Source organism: Geotrypetes seraphini, chromosome 9, assembly GCF_902459505.1.
Source record: "Geotrypetes seraphini chromosome 9, aGeoSer1.1, whole genome shotgun sequence".
Classification (NCBI taxonomy): Eukaryota; Metazoa; Chordata; class Amphibia; order Gymnophiona; family Dermophiidae; genus Geotrypetes; species Geotrypetes seraphini.
The window spans coordinates 171,044,357-171,066,306 of record NC_047092.1 but is presented as its reverse complement, the minus strand read 5'-3'; the positions used below and the strand labels follow the sequence as shown (position 1 = coordinate 171,066,306).

The following is a 21,950-nucleotide window of genomic DNA, read 5'->3' as shown; positions in this document are numbered from 1 at the left end:
GTTGGAATACCTAATGTAGGACCTTTTTCAAAGAGGGCTTCCCCATTCTGTGCAAATGTAAAGTCTACAGTGTGTTACTAGATCAGTTGCTTTGTGTCGTAACCTTCAGATTATACCATTTCTGTGAGTGTAATCTAATTTTGGGTTTCAGAGAAGCAGTGACTCTTAATCTGCTGGTAACTTTTTATTATTTCAGAAAGCTGTATTTCTGGTTGTACAATATCAGTGTTGCCTAATCTTTTTCAAGTTCAAGGCACACCTATATTAAGGGAAATACTGTGTGACACACCAGACGGTGCAGACAGACAGATTTCATATGAGCAAGCACTGAAAGCCCCACCTGTCTCTTCAAAAATTTTAAACAAAGGGGGAGTGAGAGAGAATACAAACACAAATAGACTTATCACAATGGAGTAGTGTTTTGGAAATCAATTGTCATGCCTGTGCCAGGAACCTTCAGCCTACCAGCTTTAAGCAAGTACAGTAAAACCTTGGTTTGCGAGCATAATTCGTTCCGGAAGCTTGCTTGTAATCCAAAGCACTCGTATATCAAAGCAAATTTCCCCATAGGAAATAATGGAAACTCAGACGATTCATTCCACAACCCCAAAAAACTTTAATACAAAATACCTCGCTCGTTTAGAACAGTCACTATGCTCCTGCAGCGTCAGAGAGAAAAGAACCATCGGCTCAGTTGTGATGTGTATATACTATATGTACTTGTATTGCAAGACATTGCTTGTATATCAAGTTAAAATTTAATAAAATGTTTTGCTTCTCGTGCAAAATGCTTGCAAACCAAGGTTTTACTGTAATGCAAACAGATCTAGTAAAAGCTCTGGAAAAAAATGGTGTCCTGTCAAATAGAGAATGACACGGGGAGCGATCCCCGCAGCGAACCGCTGCGTGGCTGCGGTTTGGCTGCGGGTTATGGTGACCTCATTAGCAAATCGCCGCAGACGCGGGGACAAATCCTTTCACCGCCCGCAAAAACGGTGAATAGATTTGTCCCCGCAGGCCAATGTCCCCCCTTCTAGGAACCGCTATTTACCTGTGTTTCACCGTGTTCGTGACCGGGTGTTAGATGTCTCCGCCATGTTGTCTGTCTCCTCCAACTTTCGATCCAACTCGCACGTTGCCGCATTTACTCTCGATCCAACTTGCATTTGTCAGATCAACCCTTCCTGCCAATAGAACCCGCCCCCCCCCCCCCCGACGATCGCCGGCAGGAAGGTGCTCAGCCCTTCATGCCGACAGAACCAGCCCTCCTCAACGATCGCGGCAGGAGGATATCCAACCCCTCCTGCCAGCTCCCCAACAGCCCCCCTATGATCACTGATAGGAGGGTGCCCAACCCCTCCTGCCGGCCCCCCCAACGGCCCCCTATATCGCCAATAGGAGGGTGCCCAACCCCTCCTGCCGGACCCTCCCCCAACAAACCCCGCCATCCCGAAACACCACCCTTAGTCTTGCTTTCCAAGTTGGACCGGACAGCTCCTCGCTCGTCTGGCCAGCAGGCCTGCCTCCGTCCAAATGAGGCGGGCCCGCCCCTCCCCTCCCCTGCCTAACCCACAGGATCCTAGGGCCTGATTGGCCCAAGCACCTAAGGCCCCTCCTATAGCGGGAGTGGCTTTAGGTGCCTAGACCAATCAGGCCCTAGGATCCTGTGGGTTGGGCAGGGTAGGGGCAGGCCCGCCTCATTTGGACGGAGGCAAGCCTGCTGGCCATACGTGTGAGGAGCCGTCCGGTCCAACTTGGAAAGTAAGACTAAGGGGGTTCCGGGGTGGGAGGGTTCGTTGGGGGGGGGTCCAGCAGGAGGGGTTGGGTACCCTCCTGCCGGCGATCTTAGGGGAGGCCATTGGGAGGATCGGCAGGAGGGGTTGGGTACCCTTCTGCTGCGATTGTCGGGAGGGCCGTTGGGGGGGGTCTACAGGAATACACAGTCTAGTACCCGAACTCGCAATCTGGGCAACTGCAACTGGGCAACCTGATCCCGAAATCTGAGCAACTGCCTGCTGCCGTCGCGTATGCTGGGACTCCTGCCTTCGTGTATCTGCCGGATACGCGAAGGCAGAAGTCCCGGCATACGCGACGGCAGCAGGCAGTTGCAAATCAGCTGACGCTGGCGCAATCTTGCACACTGGGAAAGAAGAGAATCTCCGGCGTCAGCTGACTAGCAACCCCCCATCGTATGGGACACCTGCCTTCGCATATCTGCCGGATACACGAAGACAGGAGTCCCAGCAAAAGATGCAGCTGCAGGAAGTTGCTAGTCAGCTGACGCTGATGCCGGAGCTTCTCTTCCTGCCCAATGTACACCAGGTACTGCTGGACAAGGGGAGGAGGGGAAGAAGGAAGGGAGAAAGGATACTGTTGGACAGGAGGGAAGGGGTACTGCTGGACAATGGGAACAGGGAAGGGAGAAGGGGTACTGCTGGACAAGGGGGAAGTAAAAGGAAGGGAGAAGAGGTACTGCTGAACCTGGCAGAAAAGGAGGGAAAGGAAAGGTGCTACACACTGGAGGGGAAGGTGAGATGGTGCATGGGGAGAGAGCATGTTGGGTTGTGGGGTGCGAAGGAGGGATACCACTGAGGGAAGAGGCAAGGACAGAGAGAGAAAGTGTGCAGGAGGCAGAAAGTGTTGGACTCATGGAGAGGGCAAGATGGATGGGGAGGACAGAAAGGAGGGAAGGAGAAATGTTACACTGGGGAAGGGGGAGAGCGCAGAGAGTGAAAAGTTGGACTCATGGAGGGAGAGAGAGAGATGCTTGGTTGAGGGAAGGAGGATCAGAGGAGAAGCATACAGGAGGGGTTGGGTGCCCTCCTGTCGTGATCGCTGGGGGGAGGGGAGACTTGCAGCCGTAGCCGTGGTCACTATGCTAATCACGGCAGGGAGATCTTTGCCGCGATTAGGTACAGCGGCCGCGTCTACTTACCATGTAGGCTAACATTGTAAGCATTAAAAGTACATGTCGTGTTTGTTTTTGTATAGTTATTAACTAATATTTAACTAAGTTTTAAAGTTTTAAAGAATGTTTCCTTTATACGTAAATAAAGAAAAATATATAAAATCGTACCCGTTTGAGGCTTTTATGTATGCAGCGGTGACGGTGACGGGGCGGTGAATGGGGTTGCAGTGGCGGTGACGGGGCGGTGAATGGGGTGGCAGTGGCGGTGACGGGGCGGTGAAGGGAATGGCGGTGACGGGGCGGTGCAGAGGATGGTGAGACGGGGACGGGGCGGTGACGGGGACCAATTTTTTCACCGTGTCATTCTCTACTGTCAAACAATAGTAAGAATTTTCACCCTGTAGAACTTCTCCTGAACCTGTATCCAGGTAAAGTAGCAGCCTCCTGGATACAATGAACTGTGAATTGTAGAGCGTTACACAACTCATTTATTGGCTGTATCATTCTGTGTGTCTATCAGTCTGTCTATCAAAGCATGTGATCTACACTTTCAAAGCAGTGTCTGAGAAAGCTCAGCAAAACCTCATCTAGTTAAAACAAAGCTATTTTTAGGCTGATTTCTATGCAAATGGAAGACCCTTCCTATCAGAAGGCTAGTGGATTTAATGGTTTGCTTTAAATGTATCTGATTATGCTTATATATTTACTAGAAAGATGATTTATACAGTAATCTTTAAAAAAAATAAAAAAAATATATATATATATATGTAATCATAACTAGGGTTTTAAGCTCCTTCAGAATCGGCCTAACCTTAGATATAACAAAACCTAAATTGATCCCCTTTAAAAACTGATTAGTTTAGGATCTTCATTTCACTTAAACCCCTATATTTAGTAGCCTGAAAAAAGTGGCTGGAGTGTGGGGGAGGGGGAAATGTAGTGTTGAGAGAACATTTTTTTAATCAATTGACACCAAGCTAGGCAACTTGATCCATAAAATAGTGCTAAGAAGGAAAATGCAGCTTTACGAGTCGACTCATAATATGCCGCTCTAGGTGATGGTAGAACAAGCCTTTGACAGTCTAACGAGCACAGAGCACAGGATGGAGAGTGGAACAATTACTGATTGGGAAGGGGTGACCATATGAAGAGCCTTGAATGCCAGACAAAGAATGTTATATTTCAATCCATATTGAATGGATAACCAAAACAATTTTATTAGGAGAGGAGTAACATGATCGTACAATTTAGCATGACAAAGAAGTTTGACAGTTGAATTTTGTAAGCCTCCAGAGACTGTGCAGCAACGTTGCATTAATGCCGCAGTAAACTGAATTACAGTAGTCTATCCTTGATATTATGAAGGCAATGATGACAGAGTTCAAACAAGCGTGGGATGAACACAGAGGATCTCTAATCAGAAAATGGGTATACATTGAAGGAACTAAGGCCAGTACTGGGCAGGCTTGCACGGTCTGTCTCCCGTATATGGCCATTCAGTTGAGGATGAGCTGGGGAGGGCTTCAATAGCTGGTTAAGATGGGCTGGAGTGAGATTTGATGGAGACTCCAGTAGATAGAACCTAAGCACACTACCGGGCAGGGCTCTGGGTTTCTGGCCCAGAAATATCTAAGAGGTGTCAGGTCAAAAGTGCGCGCAGACAATTGAGCGCAGTGCGGAGGCGCGCGCCTCAGAAAATTACAGTTTTTATGGCTCCGACGGAGGGGGGGGGGGCGTGGGGTGGAGAACCCCCCCACTTTACTTAATAGAGATCGCGCCGCGATGTGGGGGCGTTGATAAGGAAATTGGGTCATTAGGGCATAGACAGGGGGTGGGTAAGCAGAGTGGGCAGACTTGATGGGCTGTAGCCCTTTTCTGCCGTCATCTTCTATGTTTCTATGTTTCTATGTTGTGGGGGGTGTGGGGGGTTGTAACACCCCACATTTTACTGAAAACTTCACTTTTTCCCTGTTTTTAGGGAAAAAGTTAAGTTTACAGTAAAATGTGGAGGGTTACAACCCCCCAAACCCCCCACAATGCTGGCGCGATCTCTATTAAGTAAACTGGGGGGGCTCCCCAACAAAACCCTCCGTCGGAGCCCCTAAAAACTGTAATTTTCTTCGGCGCGCGCCTCCGTCTTGCGCTCAGTTGTCGGCGCGCGCCTTTGTCTTTAGCTGGGTTGTCTATGAACCATCTAAGAAGAAGGACCATTTAAATTAAATGATGAATTGATGGAGCATGTGTGGGTTGGGCAGACTGGATGGACCATTTGGGTCTTTCTCTACCGTCGTTTACTATGGAATGAATTGAGAGCTGAAGGTGAATCGCAAAAGAATAAAATTATTCAAAAGCAATATCACCAAATAAACTGGCTAAATACAAATTTTAAATGTAGTCAAATATATCGGATTTCACAAGTCTCCTGAATGTGAAATAACAGTTGGTCCATGGCACATTCTCACAGCTCTGGTTCTCTGGAAGAAGCCTTGGGGAAAGACAGTTAAGTAAATCATTTTAAATTGCATCAACCAAAGCTTCCACGCTGATTTTTTTTTTTTTTTTTTTTTTTGCTTCACTCCAAAGAAGCTTGTTAGGCGTTTGTTATGAGTAATTCTTAAAATGTAGCTTGTCCTGGGTCACTCAAAAGTTGCCCATTTGGGAAGCTAGAGATGCTGGTTAAAAACTGTTTTTACAAACTAAGAATGATTCGATCATTGGCCCCTTTTCTTGACACCAGTTCTCTTAACATTTTGATTCATTCACTCATAATTTCAAAAATAGATTATTGCAATTCGCTTTTAAAAGGCATTTATCATAAAGATTTGAAACGTCTGCAGCTAATTCAAAATACGGCCATCAAGATAATTTTCAGAGCAAATAAGTATGACCATGTTACCCCTCTGCTAAAAAACGCCCACTGGTTACCAATCTCACATAGGATAACTTATAAGATAGCCCTTTTGACTTTTAAAACTATGCAGACTAATTCCCCAGCTTTCATAGATAGAGTATTAATTCCTTATGACCCACCGAGATCTTTGAGATCTATATCCCAGTCTAATCTAGTCATTCCTTCCTTAAAAATAATTGGCACACGTCGAACCTCTATTTTCTCCGTAACAGCTCCTACGATTTGGAACGCTCTCCCACTGTATCTAAAAACGGAAAATACTTTAAAAACATTCAAAAGCAACTTAAAATGTTTCCTTTTTAAAGATGCTTTTAACTAAAATTTTATCATTCCTTTTCATTTTTTTTTTTTAAAGCTGATTTTAACTAAAGTTATTTTAGTCTTCCTTTTTCAATTAATTCCTGCCCTTTCGTGCTTACCCTTAATGTTTCTCTCATTTACTATAGCGATTGTATTTCTTCCCTTTTTCCTTAGTGTGTCTTTTGTTCGTTCGTCCTTAATAACCTAGTATGTGTAATAGTTCGTCTTAAAGATTTTTTTTAAAAGTATGTTTTATTGTAATTTATGTTTGTTGAAATGTTATTTTATCTAATGCTTTGTACAACGCTTTGCAGAATCGATAAAGCGTTTAATCAAAAAACTAATTAAACAATTAAACAATAAGAAAGCGAAAGATGTTATTTATACAAACCTGGGATTCATATTTGCAAGATTTGCATCCTAAGGGCCGTAGTGCGATTTTAAGTTGGGTCTCTTAATTGGGCTTTTATTTAGTTAAATAGAGAGTATCATTGGGAAGAGAGTACTATTGGGTGGGGAGGGGTGGGTGTGGAGAGGGATGGTAGAGGTTCAAACACATACAGATAAAGTGGGGGTTTATTGAAAGTGGAATTTGTCTTTTATTATGTATATTATATTATTATAGTTGATGCATTATTGATGTGCTTTGATGTTGCATTTGTTATTTTTGATGATGTTTGCATCAATAAAAAGTGTTTGAATCTAAAGTTAGTTTAGAAATCTGCAAATACACGCAGACAGGAAGAAAAGTCACTCAGAAGTCAATCCAGTTCCACAGAAGAGACAGCTTCTTGTAGGTTTATGTTTTGTGATTTTTTTTTGTTTTTTTTCTATGAAGATTTTATATCTGTGCCATAAGGGTATACTACTACTACTACTACTAATTATTTCTGTGGCGCTACCAGACGCGCGCACTGCTGCACAGAGTCACAAAGAGGATGATGTATATAATATGTAAAATGCTTTTCTTGTAACCACAGAAAGGTGGTAGATTTTTTTTTTCTCCCCTCCCTTGAGTTATCTTCCCTTTAATGTATTTCTTCTTCTACAAACATATTGTAACTCTCCCCCCTAATCCTCACGGTTCATGTATGTTAACCCAGTATGTTTTTATTTAAAGTCAGTGTATTTGTATTGCTATTTTACTTGAATTGTACATCGCTTAGATATTTAATAAGCGATTTATCAAGCACTAATAAAATTTGAAACTTGAAACTCATTTATATACCGCAATACCTCACAGTTCAGTGCGGTTTACAATAAGAGGTAAGAACTGTAAAAACACAGCAAATTTACACCACAAAACCCAGTACATTATATATAAAATATAACATTAATCCCATCCTTCCTTTTTCTATAGCTCATTATAGCAATGCACAAACACTGCCTGAATTCCAATCATCGTAGTGCGATTTTTAGTGCCGGCCATGGTGATAACATCTCCAGTGCTCATAGGAATTTTAGGAGTGTGGGCGGTGTTAACCACCGCGGCTGGTGCTAAAATCCACGTTACGGTTTTGTAAAAGAGAAGGGTCTGTGATAGATTCCTCACGTACTATCCTGGTTGTGCTAGAAGCACGCTTTTACGTTACTGTGCAATTAAATGTTTGAAAAGCAGAAACGAAAGATTTTTCCCTTTTTTTTTTTTTCTTTCTTTTTCAGGGTCGCCATGTTAAAACAGGACAGCTTGCTGCTATCAAGGTGATGGATGTGACTGGGGTAACGTATCTCTTTTTTGTATCTAATTTTAGCGTGGGAGGCCAGAAAAAAAAAAGTTTTTTATTTATATAAAAAAAATTTGTTACCCACTTAAACCTATGCGGTTTACGAAAATACAAACATAATCACGATCGAACATACTAACATTAAAATAATGAAGCATAATTTATCTAACATTTCACCTCAGGCAATAATGCAATCCAATCAAGTAAAAGCTTCCGTGAAATATCATATGACTTCCTGAAAGAAGGCTTTTATATGAAAAATGCAGAGGAGGAGGGCAGCTATTTTTTTTTTTCTAGTACAGTGATACCTTGGAATCCAAACTTAATCCGTTCCAAAACCCTGTTCGAGTTCCAAAACGTTTGAATTCCAAGACAATTTTTCCCATTAAAAATAATAGAAACTGGATTAATCCGTTCGTTGGTCCCACAAACTTAGATTTTCAAATAATTTTAACACTAAATACACTGGATTTTTTTGTAATTTAGAACACTCTCAAATACAGTATAGTAAAAGAAAGGTAAAATGAACCTTGATAACGAATGAGTCCAAAGCTCCAGCCACCATCCAGCATCTTTCACTCATAAACTCGCCTCCTCCTGCGTATGCACGCACCTGATGCATTTCCTGTTCCTGGCAGAAGTGAACGCGGCCGAGGAAGAAGTTGTGTCGGAGGGGGGCGGGGCGCCGAGGACGGCTGACTTTCAGACAAGAGCATGAAGGTAGGACGGAAGAAGGAGTTTGAGTGAGCACTACAGTGTCGCGGAAGTGGAGGGAGATAACGCCGGGCCGGGGAGGGCGGAAGAGATGGCAGGGATCACAGGGGAGGGAACGGGACTGGTCCCTGAATGCGTGTCAAGGGGGGCGCTTGGCACATTCAATTTTCCAGTCTTTTTTCCCCTCATTGTCCGGGGCGTACATTGGGATTCCAAAGCAGTGTTCGGATTCCAGGGTAAAATTTGCTCTAAAAATTAGTTTGGAGTTCTGGGGTGTTTGGATTCCGAGGTACCACTGAATATAGCTTCTATGACTTTTTTTATGGCCCCTGGTCTTTTATGCTTATTAACATGGAAACTTTTATGCCAGTTAAGCTTAGCAACTAAAGCTTTGTAAACTACAGCAGAAAATATGTACTCTCATTTGTAATTATAAAACTTTCAATAAAAGATTAAAAATGAAAATTATATACCCAGAAAATCTGGTTATAAACTGGTTGTTTCACCCAGCAGTTACGTAGATAGAGAAAGAATAACCGAGCTGATAGAAAATAACCGAGACCAGGGTCATATCTTTTCCTGCCCCTGCTCTGCCAGCTGTCCTCTTTTCACCCACTTTCTGCTACTCAAAAAAGTGCTCCAGGACCTTATCCAGGTCTTACATTGTTCACATTTTTGACCAGCTGCCACTTTTTGCATACCGGTAAGAGGTTCTTTTTCCCCCCTCACAGGAATGTTTTATGTGAATGTATTTATTTTTTTACCTTTCTGATGCTCCAAGAAATAAATTCCTTCAGCAACAGATGCATTGTTTCAGAATTGTGCATGAGATAACTTCTCGGGGTTCACTTTTTTTTTTTATGTCCTAAATTTAAATTTGGGCCTGTGATTTCAATGATCTGTCTTGTGAAGGGCAATTCTGTAACCGTAAGCTTGCAATTTTGTAAATTCCTTGTGGGCATAAATACACAGAAAGGTGCCACCAATAAATCAAATTGTCGTATGTGCAGTCTATAAGACAGTGCATAAGGGCTAGGATGTGTAACTACAAGGGGTGTCCTTGGGGGCAGATCACAGGAGGGGAATGGACATGTCTCCAACTGGCGCATGCAACTTATTTATTTAATTCATTATCTAACCCGTTGTCCCCCAAAGAGCTCAAAACGGGTTACAGGTTAATGTAAATTTTACATATGGAGATATGTTTTCCCTTTCTCCATTTGCCTCCACCCTGTTTATAACCTTTGCAAGCTCCTTTTCTTGATCTGATAGTTTACCAGATAAAAAGACTCCCTGTAGTAGTGAATAAACATCAGCGCCAACATCCAAACAAACTGATAAAAGTCCCAACGTATGGGTAGGTGTTTGCCCTACATAAATATTTATCTGGTCTGACAAATAACCTTATTCACTAGACAAATTGTTGTAACGTTTTTCCAAAACTTAATTTTTATGGATAAGCATAAAAATCAAAAACGTTCAGATAGAAATTTGAAAAAACTGCAAGCTTACAGCTTTGAAGGAAATATTAGATTCTTACCTCAATATTTATCTTCTTTCTAGTAGACATACACTTCCTGAACCTTGGGGTAATCAACCTCTTCCTGTGAGAACTCCTGCAGGGAGCCTCACCCGCATGCTCCTCCTCGCCCACCTCTGGACTGTCCAACTCCTCAGTGCAGACAAAGCAGACGGTCAGCCCTAGAGAGGACATGGAATAGGGAGGGGAACAGGGCCTCTTCCCGAGAAACATGTCTGTTTTGCTTATATTATGAAACATTTCAGCAAACATATAACAGATAATCAAATTCAAACATTTACAATATATAACAAGGTGGAAACCCCCCCCCCCCCAACGCCAAAGAAATAAAAGGTGCACCTACCTGCTTGGGCCTACCATTGACCTGGCATAAATGTGCACAAATTAATATAAAATACAATATAATATTTTCAAAGAATATGTCTCAAACTCCAAAGAGTAGAAAACTCACTGACCTCAGCAGTGCCACTGTCGAAATCAATTTTTTTCAAACACCATCTTATCAATCAACAACTCTATATTAGTATTATCATGGTATATTGGTCCTCATGGACTAAATTTAGGACTAGATTGGATGGCCCTTATTTAGAACTTCATTTGTTAAAAGAATTAGATGAGTGCCAGTTTTTAAATTAACTGATTTGGCTGATATTTAAATACTGTGCAAATAACGCCACCGCCATCTTTGTATGAGAATAGAGGGAAAGGGTGACAATGACGGCTGTGAAAGGCAGTGGCGTAGTGAAGGTGAGAGGCGCCCAGGGCGGTGGTGCCCCTACCCCCACTCCTTCCCTGATTCCCCCTGCCGTTCGCGGGCTCCCCCCCCCCCCCCCTTTTCTGCACTGGAGTCAGGTTTTTATTTTATTACAGTCTTAACTAGAGAGTTGCACGGGGACAGAAATCCCACCCATCCCCGCCAGGATCCTCTCCGTCCCTACCCGTCCACGCCAGGATCCTCTCCGTCCCCACCTGTCCCCGCCAGGATCCTCTCCGTCCCCACCTGTCCCCGCCAGGATCCTCTCCGTCCCCACCTGTCCCCGCCAGGATCCTCTCCGTCCCCACCCGTTCCCGCCAGGATCCTCTCCGTCCCTACCCGTTCCCGCCAGGATCCTCTCCATCCCCACCCGTCCCTGCCAGGATCCTCTCCATCCCCACCCGTCCCCATCAGGATACTCTCCGTCCCCACCCGTCCCCGCAAGGAATTACCTCTATCCCCGCCCGTCCCCATAAAAAGCAGCAATTACTTTTGACAGGATCATCAATTCTACAGTTTCTTTTGTGTTTGCGCTGCTGTTTTCCTTGTGGAATCTCTTTGGTGGAACCCTTTTTTTGTTTTCTGTTCAGGTAATTAACTTATAAACCCCCTCTTTTACTAAGGCTGACGTGTCCATTATATTATATGGACGAACCCTGCTTCCAAAGCCTTCAATCCCCGTGGGAGTCCCGTTGGCTAGAGGGGGGTCCCCGTGGGAGTCCTGTGGGCCAGAGGGGGGTCCCCGTGGGAGTCCCGTGGGTTAGGGGGGATTCCCACGGGACCCGTGGGATTCCCGCGATCCCCGTTCCCGTGCAGCCTCTAGTCTCAACCCAGTGGAGGTAGGCCAGAGTCGGGTGTCATGGGGAGGGAAGAGATGCTGGACCAGCCCCTGTATGATCCTCTGACAAGAATGGATTTCTCAGCATAGTAATCTAATTGGTGAAGATCAACAAGCAGACTTACAGTCCTGTTATTACCGTGCTTTGGAAATGAATAACCAAGTGTTCCAGTCGGAGGTTTCAAAATAAATATTTTGATTGCAAGTATATTTTGTGACAGACCACAGTTGTCTTGGGTGTACATGGCTTGCAGTATTGAGAAAGTGCTGCACCCACATTACAGTAAGTTGACACAGAGGAGAGGAGTAGGAGGGGAAGAAAGAAGGGCAGACAGTGACATCGTCTGATTCTACTGGAGGATGCAAACGAGAAATAGTCTTACCTTTTCCTGAATAGTTTGCATTATTGTACAAGAGTTTCGACTGGGATGTGAAAAGAGGCAGCTAAAAAATTTTTCGTGGGATTTTCATTAAAATTCCTGCGTTGCGTGCAGGCTGGACGTGGAGATACAGAATACCCAAAATGTGTGCAGTTTTATCATTATAGTGTAGCCTAGTTTTTCTTGCCCTTTTTGTGGAGAAAGAGGAGGGAGAATTATTTCTGATGTGGCATTTTCCCTTTACTATTTTGAGCTTCCAGCTCAATCAGAATCGGCTTCTGTCAGGATGTGGCACTATAAACATTCATTTAGAACTATCTGTGTGCTTTCCTCCCTGGTAAAATCCCCTCTCAAAGCCTCCACTTCTCTGGTAATCTTTTCCTTTTCTAAGTATCGACCAAGATTACAGTCCCCTAAAATGTAAAGCTCTTGGAAATGTCCAGCTCTCCCAATTGTTTCCCATTTGTAATATTGCCTAGAAATGTCCACTTAACTTATTTATTATCTAATTCGCAATTTCTCCTGGAAATATCCAGCTTTCTTATCGCACTTGTAACAAAAAACTGTTATCCTATTTGTAATATTGCCTAGAACTGCAAGGTACAGGCGGAATAGAAGTCACTAATGTAATGTAATGTAATAGTATAACTTCTATCACCCTGCCCATTGTAGCAACACTATTTGTCTTTTAGCTGTCGATGGCAGTTTCCTCGGTAAACCAGTATGTATGTATACTATGAGGGTCATTTCATAAATAATGCACATTATTTTTTTTTTTTTAATTTACATGTTTTAATTTTTTTTTTTTTTTTTTCCAAGTATTTCTTTACAATCCTTCAATATAGTCCCTCTGCTTTGCAATGACCGAGTCCCAACATCCGGGAAGTTTCATTATTCCACCCAAGACACCATTTTAGTTCAGTTGCCAAATGGCTCGGGTACCGGCGGAAGAAAGCTCTTCCAGAGATGCAAAACGATGTCCAGGCATAGGTTGTTTTAACTTTGGAAAAAGGTCGAAGTCTGGTGGACTCATGTCTGGACTGTAGGGAGCGTGAGGTGATACCTCCCAGCCGTATTTATGAGCTTTTGATGGCAACTCCAGTAGTTGGAACTTAAGGACAGTACCAGGTGGAGTTCTATGCGTGTGACTATTGGGCAGACCGTTCAGGTCTTTATCTGCTGTCATTTACTATGTTATGCTGAATGCCAGGGGCTGAATTAGACTCCGACACTCAGCAGAGAGGGTCACAACGCTCTGCACTGAATCAATGGCCCTCTCTATTTGACTTCTGAAGATCAGGGATGGTACTGGGAGATTTTCCTATCTGGTTAAATCACTCTGAATATCAGCCAGTGAATTTTTTTAAAAAAACAAACATTTCTTTTGTAATTTTATTTAGGATGAAGAAGAAGAGATCAAACAGGAAATCAACATGTTGAAGAAGTATTCACATCATCGAAACATTGCTACCTATTACGGTGCATTTATTAAAAAGAATCCTCCCGGAATGGATGACCAGCTGTGGGTAGGTAGAAGGTTTTCCTCTCAATCCTTTTGAAGTGTCAGTAACTCCACAGTAAGGGAAATAAATATCTATTAATATAATCATAAATGGGGCCTTGCTAAGTAGAAGACACGTAACATAACTTATTATGAAAGAGGAAGTATATGATCTCCAATTAGCTGCTGAAGAAATGGATGTGTTGGTTTTTTTTTTAGCATCCTTTACAATATATCATAGAAACATAGAAAACGACGGCAGAAAAGGGCCATAGCCCATCAAGTCTGCCCACTCTAATGACCCACCCCCTGACTTTACTCCCCTAGAGATCCCACGTGAATATCCCATTTTCTTTTAAAGTCTGACATGCTGTTGGCCTCAATCACCTGCAGTGGGAGTTCGTTCCAACGATCGACCACTCTTTCGGTGAAGAAGTACTTTCTGGAATCACCATGAAACTTCCCTGCTCTGATTTTCAGCGGATGCCCTTATCTGTATTAATAGGCATTCATATCCTTATGTTTTTAAGGGATGAATAATTGCTGTACTGTGTATAATTCATGTACTCAAAATAAATATACAGTATTTATGAGAAATGTGAATGAGACTTAAGATGGTCAATTAGACTACTCTAGCCATATTCACGGATGCTAAGAAGTCAGATTGGAGGCTATCCTTAATGAGTATGCATGAGAGATTTGCATAGGATAGAGGAGGTGTTGCATGCAAATCTACTGGTCTGTCCAGTCTTTTTATCCTGTTGTAGCTGATACTTCTATACCAGGGGCGTCAAAGTCCCTCCTTGAGGGCCGCAATCCAGTCGGGCTTTTAGGATTTCCCCAATGAATATGAATGAGATCTATTTGCATGCACTGCTTTCATTGTATGCTAATAGATCTCATGCATCTTCATGGGGGAAACCCTGAAAACCCGACTGGATTGCGGCCCTCGAGGAGGGACTTTGACACCCCTGCTCTATGCCATTGTCACTATGCACACACTACCCCTTTCATTGGCTTCCTGTCCGTTTCCACATACAGTTCAAACTCCTCTTACTGACCTACAAGTGTTTTCACTCTACAGCTCCTCAGTATCTCTCCTCTCTCCCTATACTCATCCCCAGGAGTAAGTCTCTCTTATCTGCACCCTTCTCCTCTACGGCCAACTCCAGACTCTATCTCTTCTGCTTTGCTGCACTGTATGCCTGCAACAAACTGCCTGACTCGGTACGTCAAGCTCCGTTTCTGGCAGTATCCAAATCCGTGCTCAAAGCCCGCTTCTTTGACTCTGTCTTCAATTCCTAAATCCAGCTCCTCTGCTAACACCCATCTGTCCAGTTCCTCTGTAATGCCCCCATCTGATCGCTGTGTATAGATGCACCTTTTTATCCAGTTTGTCTGTCTTAACTAGATTAACTAGATTCTTATGCGCAAAGTCTTTGAATATTTTAATTCATTCTCTAGTAATCTCTAAAATCGATTATTGTAATGCCTTGTTCAAAGGTTTACCACAAAAAGAAATTAGACGTCTTCAAATTATCCAGAACGCCTCTATTAAAATTATCTACAAAGCCAAAAAATTTGATCACGTCTCTCCATTACTTAAAAAGGCACATTGGCTCCCAGTTGCACATCGTATTTTATTTAAACTATGCTTGCTTACTTTTAAATCCCTATTATTCAAAACCCCTGCTTTTATTTTTAGAGTTTTAATTCCTTACTCTAGCGCTACATCTCTGAGATCACACGACCAACATTTATTGGCCATCCCCTCATTAAAAGTTATTAACACGAGGCGTCACACTATTTTTTCTATAACCGCTCCTCAGTCCTGGAATGACCTCCCATTATATATAAGAGAGGAAAAGAATTTGGACAAATTTAAGACCAAACTTAAGAGTTTTCTCTTTAAAGATGCTTTTAGTGATTAAATCATAATGCTTTTGTTTCTTTTTATCTAATATTTTATTACAAACTACATTTGTTTCCCCTCCTAATGTTTTTACCTTAAATATATTGAATTAAACACTGATTGTAATCCCTTAATAATTTTCCCTTTTATTTTGATATCGTATGTATTAGTTACTTAATTTAATTGATTTAAACTTTGTATAGGAATGTTTGTATTTGTCATTTTAATTTGCTTAGATTTATGTCTGTGTGATTTGTTACCCATATTTGGCTATTTTAGCAATTGTACATCGCTTAGAACTTGGAATAGGCGATTAATCAAATCATATAATAAACTTGGAAACTTGGAACTATAAGAACATAAGAATGGCCTTACTGGGTCAGACCAATGGTCCATCAAGCCTAGTAGCCCATCCTCACAGTAGCCAATCCAGGTTACAAGTACCTGGCAAAAACCCAAAGAGAAGCAACATTCCATGTGACAAATCCAGAGCAAGCAGTGGCTTCCACCATGACTTTTCCTCCAGGAAATTGTCCAAAACTTTCTTAAAACCAGCTACGCTATCCGCTCTTACCACAACCTCTGGCAAGGTGTTCCAGAGCTTAACTATTCTCTGAATTAAAAATTTTTTTCCTCCTATTGGTTTTTAAAGTATTTCCCTGTCACTTCATTGAGTGTCCCCTAGTCCTTGTAATTTTTGACAGAGTGAAAAATCGATCCACTTTGTACCCGTTCTACTCCACTCGGGATTTTGTGACTTCAATCATATCTCCCCATCAGCCATCTCTTTTCCAAGCTGAAGAGCCCTAACTTTTTTACTCTTTCCTCATACGAGAGTAGTTTCATCCCCTCTACCATCTTGGTCGCTCTTCTTTGAACCTTTTCTAGTGCCGCTATATCTTTCTTGAGATAAGGAGACCGGAACTGAACATAATACTCCAGATGAGGTCGCACCTGGAGCGATACAGAGGCAGTGTAACATTCTTGGTCTTGTTCACCATCCCTTTTTTAATCATTCCTAGCATCTTGTTTTCATTTTTGGCCACCACCGCACATTGGGCGGAAGGTTTCATCGTATTGTCTACACTGACACCCAGATCCTTTTCTTGGACGCTAACCCCCAAGGTGGACCCTAGCATCCAGTAACCGTGATTCGGGTTATTCTTCCCAATGTGCATCACTTTGCATTTGTCTACATCAAATTTCATCTGCCACTTGGACACCCAGTCTTCCAATTTCCTAAGGTCTGCCTGCAATTTTTCACAATCTGCTGAAATTCTATCATCATTTGGGTTTCTAGAACTTATGGTGGTAGATTTTTCCAGGCATCTGTTCTCTTAGTAAAGAAATGACCCTCATGGCCGCTCATGTTTCTTCTTTCTAGCTTCATCATGACCCCTTTTTCCTAAATTTCCTTGTCTGTGATAAAAATGCGTCACCGTGTATTTTATTAATTTCCATGTCAGGGAGGCGAAGCATTTACCGTATTTTCTCGCATATAATACGCGCGTTATACATGGTTTTTACAAACCTCGCATACCCTTGCGCGTTATACGCGTGAGCGCATTGTACAAATTTTTTTTTACATAGTTTCCCCCCCCCGACGCCCGATTCATCACCCGGAAGGAGCGCTCGCACTCCCACCCCGAAGGACCGCTCGCACCCCCACCCAAAGGACCGCTCGCACCCCCACAGCCTCCCCCCCCTCCCCCATGGAGAAGCTGTCTACCTTGTTTCCGGATGCCAGCCCAGCTGCTTCCTCTGCCGACGGTCCTGCCCCTTCTCAGAGCCCTGTGCTGCGCTGCTTCCTCTTCAGGCGGTCCCGCCCTTTCTCTGACGACAGAGAAAGGGCGGGACCGCCGGAAGAAAAAGCAGCGCAGCAGGGCTCAGAGAAGGGGCGGGACCACCGGCAGAGGAAACAGCTGGGCTCGCTGGCATCTGGAAACAAGGTAGACAGCTTCTCCATGGGGGAGGGGGGGAGGCTGTGGGGGTGCGAGCAGTCCTTCAGGGTGGGAGTGCAAGCGCTCCTTCGGGGTGGGGGTGGGGGTGCGGGTGCGTGCGAGTGGTCCTTCGGGGTGGGGGTGCGAGCGGTCCTGCGGGAGGGGTGAATCGGACGTCGGGGAGGGCATCAGGCTTTCAGGGTTGGGACAGGACTTCAAGGGGGAAAGGAGAGTCGGGGCGGGCGAAAGGAGAGTTGGGCAGCATGCGCGGTATACGGGTGTGCGCGGTATATAAAAATTTCTGTACATAAATTTGTGTTTTTCGCGCGCTATACCCGTGTGCGCGTTTTACACGGGTGCGCGTTATCTACGTGAAAATACGGTAGCTCCATTGCACAAGAAAGTTCTGCATAATTCCTAATTCATTTTTCTAAGAGCGGGACTGCGTTTCCATGTCTGCAGTTGGTTACAGCCAGGACAGATCGACTTGTCGCTCTATTTATGGACGTCTGCTAAATATTTGAATGTTTTTAACCTAGGGCAAAGTCTTATATGCACCAGTTGTTCAAAGTGTTTGCATTTGTTCATTCAACCATTTTATCCATTTGAGCGTGCTCCGCATGCCAAAATAAAGTGACTGCTCCGGTAGAAATCCAGCAGTATTCGTCGCTTGACTGACTACTATTTTAGATTTTTATATCGGAAGGAAATTGCTTGGAATGAAAAAGGACCATTATGTTTATATCCCCCCCCTCCCCCCCGCCAACCGTATCAGCTTATCGCTTTCTTCATGGAATAAAATTAGGATGTGAAAAGTTGGTCAGTTATATGTTGGAGATAAAATAGCATTTGCTTAGTCACCACTGCTCTGCTGAGCAAAACCTGCATCTGATAATGGCAAATAATTCTCTTTATCAACAGTCAGAGAGCTCTGATAGTGAAGTCAAACAACAAGTTCTTTCAATAAAGATTATAATTGCATAGAAAAGAGGGCAAGGTTGGGATGTTTTTCACTGCATTTCAGCAAACCAGACTTAAGTGGCACAAGCTAATTCCAGAACAGCGACTTGCAGAACTGAATACTGTGCAACTAATCTGCTTGTCATAAGAACATAAGAATTGCTACTGCTGGGTCAGACCAGTGGTCCATCGTGCCCAGCAGTCCGCTCACGTGGCGGCCCTTGGTCAAAGACCGGTGCCCTAACTGAGACTAGCCCTACCAGCGTACGTCCTTGTTCAGCAGGAACTTGCCTAACTTTGTCTTGAATCCCTGGAGGGTGTTTTCCCCTATGACAGACTCAGGAAGAGCATTCCAGTTTCCTACCACTCTGGGTGAAGAAGAACTTCCTTACGTTTGTACGGAATCTATCCCCTTTTAACTTTAGAAGGTGCCCTCTCATTCTCCCTACTTTGGAGAGGGTGAACAACCTGTCCTTATCTACTTTGTCTTGAGTCCCTGGAGGGTGTTTTCCCCTATGACAGACTCAGGAAGAGCATTCCAGTTTCCTACCACTCTCTGGGTAAAGAAGAACTTCCTTACGTTTGTACAGAATCTATCCCCTTTTAACTTTAGAGAGTGCCCTCTCGTTCTCTCTACCTTGGAGAGGGTGAACAATCTGTCCTTATCTACTAAGTCTATTCCCTTCAGTACCTTGAATGTTTCGATCATGTACCCTTTCAGTCTCCTCTGTTTGAGGGAGAAAAGGCCCAGTTTCTCTAATGTTTCGCTGTACAGCAGCTCCTCCAACCCCTTAACCATCTTAGTCGCTCTTTTCTGGACCCTTTCGAGTAATACCGTCCTTCTTCATGTACGGCGAACTGTGCTGGATGCAGTACTCCAGGTGAGGGCGCACCATGGCCCGGTACAGCGGCATGATAACCTTCTCCGATCTGTTCGTGATCCCCTTCTTTATCATTCCTAGCATTCTGTTCGCCCTTTTCGCCTGAAATTTGATCTAAAAATACATGTGAAAAGCAATTTTTTTTTTTTTAAATATTCTTTTATTTTTATTTGCATTTAAAGCAATTTATCAAGAACACTTCTTGTACAGAATATTTTCAGTTATAATACATTAGAACAAAAAGGAAATATAAGAAGGCAATGCTATTCTTAATCAATACTATTAATCCCAAATAATTTGATCCAAGAATTCTGAGTGAGTAATGAAATCACATCATATTTAAAGAGGAAAAGCAATTATCTAACTGAGGTAGTCGGAGTATTTCTAATTACTTTAAGGGCTCCTTTTACTAAGCCGCGTTAGGGCATTAACTCGCAGAATAGCGCGTGCTAAATCGCCACACGCACTAGACTCTAACGCCAGCATTGAACTGGTGTTCTAGCTGCGTAGCGCGGGTTTAGCGCGTTCAAAAATGCTGCGTGCGATAAAAACGCTAACGCAGCTTAGTAAAAGGAGCTCTAAGTCGTCGTCGTTACTTCAACCCCTTCAAGGCGTTTCATGGTGAGAAACCCTGTTAACTGTGATGGTTCAAAGAATATATATGTATTAGATCTATATTTGACAATACATTTGCAAGGGGATCGCAAAAGAAAAACATCCCCCCTCATTGTTTTAAGAAGCAAGAACTGTCGTCTACATTTTTGGGTTTCCTTTGTCACATCTGGGAACATTTGTATCTTTAGTTCAAGAAATTATTTGTCTGTTTTCAATAACCAATCTCTCTCAGGTGATAAAACCACCGTAAGTATTACATAGAAACATAGAGTATGACTGCAGAAAAGGGCTGACGGCCCAACAAGTCTGTCCACTCAAGAACCCTCCCTCCTCGAGAATCCATCTTTTAAGCATTCCTCTGGAGCGACACCACCAGACGGTCCCATCGTCCCTTGAAGTCGAGCATGGTACTGGCCTCAACTACCTGACGTGAAAGACCATTTGGGCAATAGAGAATCACACAGTTACCATCGTCATTGGTCCCAATTTTTTTTCTATACATCATTTTTGGTTGCATATAAAATGTTTCATAAATATATATTAGAACTTAAGATCTGTGCAGCGACACCTCTCCTGATGTGAAATCACGTTTCACCAACTTCATCAGGGCCAAGGTGCTATAATTATATCAAAGCTGCAACATAGAAAAGGTCTGTTAGACTGGTTCTTCATGTTGAATTTCAAAACTTCTCTCTGTCCAATAAATAACTTTGCGATCATAAAAAGCATCTCTCTGCCGCTTCACTGCCTATGTTGTCAAATCACATCTCCGTTTCACTACACATTAATCAAACGTTCTTAGTCTTACCATCTCAGAGCTGCCGCATAAGTTTCAAAATGGCCGCGGCGTTTCCGATTGCTGATTTATGACCGCCCCCTACTCTTGACGTCAAAAAGTTAAAGCAAAATCAAAGTGGAAATGAACACCAGTAAATCAAGAGGAAAGTTACCATTCACAACTAGACGTTTGTACTGGTTGTACTTGTATAGGCCAAGTGTACAGACACTACCGACCTGACACTCTCCCACCAACTCACCAGTCGGCAGAAGCTAATCTGATTGGAAAACAAGGTTAAAAAAGTGCGTCTTCAGAAGAGTCTTGAAACGAAGAAAGGATTGTTTTGACCAAATACAGTCTGGGAGAGTTCCAGAGATAGGGAGCCAAAAAAAAAAAATAGAAAGCTGTGCCTCTAGAGCAGGGGTGTCAAAGTCCCTCCTCGAGGGCCACAATCCAGCCCGGCCTCCAGTAGCAGGTTTTACTAAATCCTTTAAGGATGTTTCCAAGATTGCTGTTACATCCATTTGTAAGTCCTGGTTTTGTACCAACGGAGAGGACTCTACTTGTACTTTCGTCAGAAGATAAAATGTTTGTGCAAAAGGAGGAGGCATATCATCAGAGATGTTCAGTATTTCAATGAGATTTTTATTTTTTTTTAACATTTCTTTCGCTGACATCATTGAAGTATTTGGAAAGTTCAATAATCTAAGGTTGTTAGAGCGAGAATTATTTTCTAGGTTTTCAATGTTCCTTCTCAAATTAATGTTATCCCTAATTAGGGTAGTCTGCACCTGTTTCACTTCTAACAGCTCTTTTTCAATTTTTTCTACCTAGTTTTCATTATAGAAGTATCCTGTTTAAAGCCTTTAAACATGAAAAGCAATTCTATAAGCTGGAGCCTAAATGTAAGCGCTGAGGGGGAATTTCTATAAATTTGTAAATTGTATCTAAGAGTCAGATGTCTATAATGTAGGCACCTATCTTTGGTCAGTCACACTCAGGGGGCCTATTACAGAATCTTGCCTAACTTAAAACGTAAGCGTCTAATGTAGGCCAGGGTTTTAAAGGCGCCTAAATCTAATCTAATCTAATCCTTAGGTTTGTATACCGCATCATCTCCACGTTCGTAGAGCGCGACGCGGTTTACAGTAGGAGAAATAGGAAGGAACTACAACAGAGGGTTAGAGATAGAAGTGTGAAGAAAATTTAGAGGACTTGGGATGCCAAGATATAAGAGTTTCCTTGATTCCTAAGTTGGAGGGAGACTTACATTTTTTGAGAAAAGCCAGGTTTT

The 21,950-nt window shown here is 43.0% G+C and overlaps 1 protein-coding gene across 4 annotated transcripts in view; it reads left to right on the top strand.

Annotated features, from left to right (window-relative positions):
* Positions 1–21,950, top strand: part of TNIK (TRAF2 and NCK interacting kinase) — a 388,169-nt gene that overhangs the window by 206,376 nt on the left and 159,843 nt on the right. For all 4 annotated transcript variants that reach the window (XM_033957992.1, XM_033957989.1, XM_033957990.1 and 1 more), the window contains exons 3-4: positions 7,782–7,838; positions 13,470–13,595. In XM_033957992.1, coding sequence (XP_033813883.1) covers positions 7,782–7,838; positions 13,470–13,595 — 183 coding nt within the window. The remainder of the gene's footprint in view (positions 1–7,781; positions 7,839–13,469; positions 13,596–21,950) is intronic.